The sequence below is a fragment of the Kogia breviceps genome, chromosome 1 (genome assembly GCF_026419965.1).
Source record: "Kogia breviceps isolate mKogBre1 chromosome 1, mKogBre1 haplotype 1, whole genome shotgun sequence".
Classification (NCBI taxonomy): domain Eukaryota; kingdom Metazoa; phylum Chordata; class Mammalia; order Artiodactyla; family Physeteridae; genus Kogia; species Kogia breviceps.
Window position 1 is genome coordinate 81402091 of NC_081310.1, and position 7586 is coordinate 81409676.

The following is a 7586-nucleotide window of genomic DNA, read 5'->3' on the forward strand; positions in this document are numbered from 1 at the left end:
ACCAAATTTTAGCTCTGTTAAAATAGCCACAGGGCTTCCCTGGTGGCGCAGTGGTTGAGAGTCCGCCTGCCAATGCAGGGGAGACGGGTTTGTGCCCTGGTCCAGGAAGATCCTACATGTCGCGGAGCGGCTGGGCCCGTGAGCCATGGCCACTGAGCCCGCGTGTCCGGAGCCTGTGCTGCAGACGGGAGAGGCCGTGGCAGTGAGAGGCCCGCGTACCGCAAAAAAAATATATATATATATATATAGCCACAGTTATAAGACCCTAAACCCTTTTCATTCTGTGGGACACTAAAACTGTCTTAGAGGACTTTCCTCACCGTGTAACATGATTTCTTCCGAAAGCACTCTTCTCATTCTTTGGGCTTAAAAGAGTAATAATAATAATAATATATATACTGCTTTCAATTTGTAAAGCTATTAAGAAAGGTTTCCAGATTTCAACCTAGAGAAGAGAAAATGTAAATTAAGAGTACAGAAGTCACAAAGAAAAAAAGGCGGGAGAGTTGCAACATTGCTGACTTTGATGATGGAGAAAGAGGGCCACAAGCCAAGGAATGTGGGCAGCCACGAGAAGCTGAAAAAGACAAAGAAACTGAATCTCTTCTGGAGCCCCCAACAAGGAACACGGTCCTGCTGAGAACTTGATTTTAGCTCAGTAAGGTACATGTTGCTCACATAACCCACAGAACTGTTAAGAAAATCATTTTGTATTGTTTTAAGCCACAAACAATCAAAAAAATGTTTCCTTCCACTTACAACATCCAATCATTATATACCCTAACACAGTCAAAAGTAAGGTGACTACGGGCAATTTCATACATAGCAAAATTTTGTTGGGGGCCCAGACACAATTGGATTAGAATATTTCTTCAGCATTATGCCTCATGAACCTCAGTTCAGCTTACGGTTCTGATTTAAATCCATGTAACCATGGGTTTCTATTTATGATCAACAATGAATCCTTATTTGGGGATGGAGTTCAAGGCTTATACAGATACTGCCTCATTTATCCTTTCAGGCAGCTTGTGAAGTGAACCCATTTTACAGATGAGGAAACCAGTGGAAGCAGATTCTTTTATGCTTCTTTCGTTCCCTAATACTAGTCTGCACAGAGGAAGCACTCAATACATGCTGTTTACGCGTTGACCATGCCAGTCACTCAGGAAGGAGAGGTAGGTACCCTGAGCGTTAGCAAAGAGAGGCTGATTCAACATTGCATTGTAGCGGCTCAGCTTTGCCTTCTCCTTCCTCCAGGTGGGTGAGACATGGGCGACTGGAGTTTCCTGGGGAACATCCTGGAGGAGGTGAATGAGCACTCCACGGTCATTGGCCGCGTGTGGCTCACGGTGCTTTTCATTTTCCGGATCCTCATCCTTGGCACGGCCGCGGAGCTCGTGTGGGGGGATGAGCAGTCCGACTTCGTGTGCAACACCCAGCAGCCAGGCTGCGAGAATGTCTGCTACGACGAGGCCTTCCCCATCTCCCACATCCGCCTCTGGGTCCTGCAGATCATCTTCGTCTCCACACCGTCGCTGGTGTACGTGGGGCACGCGGTGCACCACATCCGCATGGAGGAGAAGCGCAAGGAGCGCGCGGCCGAGGAGCTGTGCCAGCGGTCGCCTGGCAACGGCGGCGGCGAGAGGGCGCCCCTCCCAGCGGACCAGGGCAGCATCAAGAAGGGCAGCAGCAGCAGCAAAGGCGCCAAGAAGTTCCGGCTGGAGGGGACCGTGCTGAGGACCTACGTCTGCCACATCATCTTCAAGACCCTCTTTGAAGTGGGCTTCATCGTGGGCCACTACTTCCTGTACGGTTTCCGGATCCTACCTCTCTATCGCTGCAGCAGGTGGCCCTGCCCCAACGTGGTGGACTGCTTCGTGTCACGGCCCACCGAGAAAACCATCTTCATCCTGTTCATGCTGTCCATGGCCTCTGTGTCCCTCTTCCTCAATATTCTGGAGGTGAGTTACTTGGGCCTGAAGAGAATCCGATCTACCCTCAAGAAGCCAGTGGAGCAGCCACTGGGGGAGATTCCTGAGAAGTCCCTCCACTCCATTGCTGTGTCCTCCATCCAGAAGGCCAAGGGCTACCAACTCCTCGAAGAAGAGAAAATCGTGTCCCATTATTTCCCTTTTACCGAGGTTGGGATGGCGGAGGCCAGCCCGCTCTCTGCCAAGCCTTTCAGTCAGTTCGAGGAGAAGATGGGCACCAGTCCCCTAGGGGACCTGTCCAGGGCCTACCAAGAGACGCTGCCTTCCTACGCTCAGGTGGGAGGCCAGGAGGGGGAGGAGGAGGGGCAGCCTGCGGAGGCGGGAGCAGAACCAGAGGCGAGAGAGAAGAGGCAGGAGGCAGACAGGGTGAGCACGGGGGGCCAGGAGCCCCTGGCCGTGCTGGAGGGGGAGAACGTGGAGACCCCTGAAGTGGAGAAGGAGGTTGAGAAAGAAGAGCTGACGCCTGAGAAGGTATCGAAGCAGGGGCTGCCGCCTGAGAAGGCGCCTTCACTGTGTCCGGAGCTGCCTGGGGATGACACCAGACCCCTGAGCAGGCTGAGCAAAGCCAGCAGCCGGGCCAGGTCAGACGATCTAACGGTGTGAAGCAGCGCCAAAGGAAGAAACAAAAGAAAACCCCCGAGCTCACAGATGGCAAGATGAAACCTCAAGTTGCCAACGTGCTTTGAGTCTTCTGTCCCTCCCCTCACACCCACCCTGGTTGGACAGGCACTGCGGTAGAACCGTGCATGCCTTGCAACTAGGAAACTGCCTTTCCCGTATATAAAGGCTATCCAGATTAAACCCATTGTCCCGTCAAAGTTTCCAATCTCATGACTGCCCTGCCCCTCTACGCCACAGGGAATTCTGCTTTCATCCCCATGTCCCCGTAGAAATCCTTTCAATCAGAATTGTGATGGTCTCATGGCTTTTCACCAGTCTTGTCTCAAGCTCACAAACTCTGCTGAACTTTATCACCCCAGCACTTCCCTAGCAGACACCGTGTGACATAAATATCAGGGATCCCAAACTTAAACGCCTACAGGATGCAGGCCGGTGCTTGATATTGGTGAAGTTCGCCTGTTCTAATGCCGTGGGAGAGCTGGGGCTGTGAAATTTGGAAAGCAGAGGGCAACTGCTGCTCATTTCCAGGCAGCAATTACCAGACAGTGTTACCTGGCCATCTGATTTTTCAAGAGAAGCCAGAAATCCAAATGTTTAAGTAGAGTATCCCACATTTTTAATGTTGCCCACTAAATTTTAAATATGCCATGTGGGCCAAAGAAAATGTGTGCAAGCCAAATTTAACCTGTGGGGCACCAATTTGCAAGTTCGACTTATACTCATGAGCCCGGCTTTTCTATGGAATTGGTCATATTATTTAGGGTCTCAACTTGTTCCTGTGGCTTCCAAACCTCATTTCACCATTTTGGAGTGTTTGGTTTAAAGCATCAGTCTAGGAGATGTCCAGAGTTCTCACTGTCCTTTCTTTTGGGTCACTGTAGCCCCTAGGTTCTGATGTAATTACATCCCTTGTATTGGTGGGAATTCTGCACTGGGTGCTCTCAGAAAAGGAGAACAAACCCCATAGCCTCTCCCAGAGCCGAAAAGGCTTTGAACCCCCCGGCCCGTCGCAGTTTTCTTCCCTAAGCAAAGGAGGTCCTTTTCTTTCCTGTCCTCTTCCAACATCAGTGCTCAGCCTGAAATCTACACCTCCTTTCATCAGGGGCTGGGAGCAAGCCCAGCTCTGAGCCAGAGGATATCTGCCTCCTGGCCTATCTTGAGGAGATTAACCCTCAGGCCTTGCTCAGGCAAAAGACATGTAAAAAAGGACCGTCAGAGTGGCACTAGAGAGAGCCTCTTACAAATTGGGAACACAAACAGCCAGGGTCTCAAAGTCTAGCCCCAGGCCGGACTTCATCCCAGGAAGGGACATAAAGGCTTAACAAGAGAACAACAGGGATCTTGAAGGTCGCCTACCCTTTATCCCCCCAACCAACTCTCTTCAAACATAGAGTCCAGTCAGGGAAAATCCTCAGGTAGAAGTACATATTTCACACAGGGAACAATTTTACCTAGAGCCAATCAGTTCCCAGAGCAGAGGGAGAAATTGATATCCAAGCTGGTCCATCTAAAACAAAGCTATGCTTCATGGGCTGCAGTGCCAAGGCTAAGATAGGAGGGAGAGAAACCACAATTGGGATCTGGACAGGAGACCACCAGGGTACCCAGAAAAAACTGCCTTCATTCTATCTTCCCCCCAACCAGCACCATCCCGAAGAATGCAAATCCCTAGCGCTGCCCTCTGTTTACCACCTTCCTTCTAAGATACTCATTTTAGACATGCTTTTCTAGAGCAAAGCCTCCTCCAAAACTATTCCTCCCCTGTGACAGTATTCCCGTTCCGTGGTGCTCCATTCTAAAGCAAAATGGTCTAAAAGTGAAATTCATTCTAAGGTATGATTTTTTTTGTGTAATTAATCCAGGGAAATTTTACATTTTAAAAGAGAAAGCCTAAAATGTATTTTACCTAGGTTAATCCAAAGTGACACACTTTCAATGAAGGAATGTATCAGGCAATAGACAGTTGAATAGAAGAGGTATATTTGTCTTGTAGACAGGTGACTTTCTGGCTACTGCTTGCATCTTCCTTCCCCTTGCAATCAACACTATTCCAGACAGACTTTCTTCAGTATGATGACAGAAGTACCAAAATCCCAGGCCTGAGAACCAGACATCATTGCACTCTCCCTAATGGCTGCACTATTGCTCCTACAGTCTTGCTCCTGAAGACCCATTTTAAGAAGATGTAAACTCAGAGCCTGAAAATAGCTTGATCATTACCAGAATAAAATGTCTATATCAACTAGGACTTAATCCAAAAGAGAAAAGAAAAAAACTGCATCTTGTTCCAACTGAAAACTGCTGGTGCTCTTTAGAACCAGCTGTAGAGGTGTAGGTGAAGGCTGCTTGTCTCCTTGTCTTGCTGTGGCCTCAGTGTGTGAGTGTATTTCCTTGAATGAAGCAGCATCCTGCTTTAGTGTCCTTACCTACCCCACCAGCGGGGAAGTTGCCATTTTCCCTCTCAGTCTTCCCAACAAACGAGGAAGCTTATTTTGGAAGAAACAGACACAGGCATCAAGGGACCAGGACTTTTTTTCTATTTCTGCCATTTGGTAGCTGTGTTATTGTCATCTCTTAACCTCTCTGTATCTCAGTTTTCTGTCTACAAACTAGAGATGGCATTTACCACCAACGTACCTCCAGGGGTATCAGAGGATTAATAAGTTAGCTGCCAAGTCTAGAGCCTGTTGAGTAGTGTCTGAGAGATTCCTCCAGCAGCAGGGAGACTGGGAAGAAGGGCAGGTGGGTAGCTTCTATCTGACTCTCCCAACCTGCCTTGCAGTTATCTGGTGAGAGTTTTTCAATGTGGAATAGACACTCAGGAGATCCATTTTCTCAGAGAAGGCTCAAAACAGAATCTTGACACCATATGTTTGGTAGGAACCTATTTGACCTTGAAAAATGGCTGGGGACAGATGGGCAATTACTTTCTACCCATGGAAAATGTCGCCTCATGCCTCACCTTAAGCTGCCACACAACTGCTGCCAGGTTCCATTCACAGGCAGTGGGTGTGTCTGTGGAGGACCTTACCCTGTACAGCTGGATCCCTCAGTATCTCTTCTGAGGCAGATAATTACGACAGAATCAAGATGATAATCTCCCCTGGGCTCCATGAAGGCCAAGCTTTAATCCTAATCCTGGTCCTTCCCCTGTTAGATTAAACCTTTACAGTATGTGGATCTACCAATTTTAAAAAAGCACTGGACAGGGCTTCCCTGGTGGCGCAGTGGTTGAGACTCCTCCTGCCGATGCAGGAGACATGGGTTCGTGCCCCGGTCCGGGAAGATCCCACGTGCCGCGGAGCGGCTGGAAATAAAAGGAAAGGGAAGAAGGTGTTATCCAAATCTGTTGTAAGTCCTTTTTGTAAAATGTATACTGAAGCAATAACAGCCACCACTTTCATAAACTGCACAGATTGTTAACTAAGAGACTGATTAAAAGTGAGCCAGTGAGTAAAGTGAAGGAAGAAAATGGGAATGGTGGAGGGAGGTCAATTCTTCTGTGGTTTTAAATTCCTCAGAATTATAGTGCAAAAAAAGAATATCTTTAATCATGTGAGAAATTCATTGCTGAAAGTGTTGCTGCAGGGACTCAGCTCACTAGGGCTCGTCTATAGAGATGCACCAGCCCCTGAGACAGTCTCTCATTCAGGGCAGAAGGGAGTTCACGGAGGCTGAAAGGACTACATACAACAGCTCTTTAGTCCAAGCCATGGGGAAGGCCTGGGGCGGGCCAGACGGGTGTAAACAGCTGCTCTTCCTGAGTTCCTGAGGAGGGTCACTGGGGCATGCCCAGGTAAGAATGAGCATACCACCCACACAGCACCTCCCCCCCCCATCTCCTCCTCTCTCCTTCTTCTAACCCTGAGTTACCCCTCTACGCATATTGTGAGCAAATGATCACACAACCCAAGGTAGCAAAGCGTAGATGAAAAACGTTTGCCTGGTTGGATGGAAACTACTCTTAAACATAAATACAATCTGTAAAGCGAAGTAGGTGTGGACCTAGAAGTGATAGTGAAATAGACACGGAGAGTTTTCTTTCCTGTAATTATCATATTACAACTAAATATGTAATTGGGGGAGGAAGGAGAAAAAAGAAATAAAATTCTAGGTTCATCAGTTAAATAAGAGGAAAGATTTTTATGAAAGACAAGTCATCTCCACTGCCCTAGACATTGCTGCTCCCAAAGCCAGGAGAGAGTGGTACTCCACTGCGGCCAACGAGGTAGCAGTGGAGTATACTGTAGCCTCCAGCCCCACGCATTCTGGAAGTTCTCCTGGGCAGACAAAGTATATTATGGAAGAATTCATAAAGTCTCCTGGAGGGAAAAGTAGATGGCGTCACTGCCTTTTTCTGCAAATTTTCCATCTATGAAACAGGATTAGTAAAGACTCAGCTACGCAATATATTCACAACAAATTTCTTGGGGAAAATCTCTGGCAAAGGCATTATTGGGATTGTGTCCTGAATTCTCCAACCTTCCACATCTTTATGTCAGAGCTAATAGTTACATGTTAGACTGTTACAAAACAATAAAACTAACTTGACTTCTCACCATCTTTGTTTTTCCTTTTGACCTGTCAGCCATGCTACCCTGTGAAGAGTAGTTTCTGATGTTCTTCCTTTGAAATTAAGGGGTTGAGGGACAAGAGCACTGGGGGACTGGGAGGGGCAGTGATATGCTGGTAAACGTGTAACAAGCAGATCTTTCCAGGGTAAAGAGGCCCTGGTTTGTAGTATTTGCCAATTTCCTTGCTATAAATTCTCCCACCATCACCAATTTCAAGGCACCAACATAATGTCACTAGACACAGAGATGATATGTACAGTAGCATAAAATTATAAATATTTCCACCACACAATAGATATAAATAACCTCAAGAGCATAGATAATAGTAAAATAATTAAGAAGTGATTGAGCTCTGTGTATTACCTTTGTTTCATTTTTAAGTTTATGTAGTTTAATTGTT

At 47.4% G+C, this 7586-nt stretch overlaps 1 protein-coding gene across 1 annotated transcript; it reads left to right on the forward strand.

The window, feature by feature from the left end:
- The first annotated feature begins 1268 nt into the window (after positions 1–1268).
- On the forward strand, positions 1269–2594 carry GJA8 (gap junction protein alpha 8). The gene has a single exon (XM_059064671.1). It carries the CDS (start codon positions 1269–1271, stop codon positions 2592–2594), a length of 1326 nt encoding a protein of 441 aa, XP_058920654.1.
- Positions 2595–7586: the final 4992 nt, after the last annotated feature.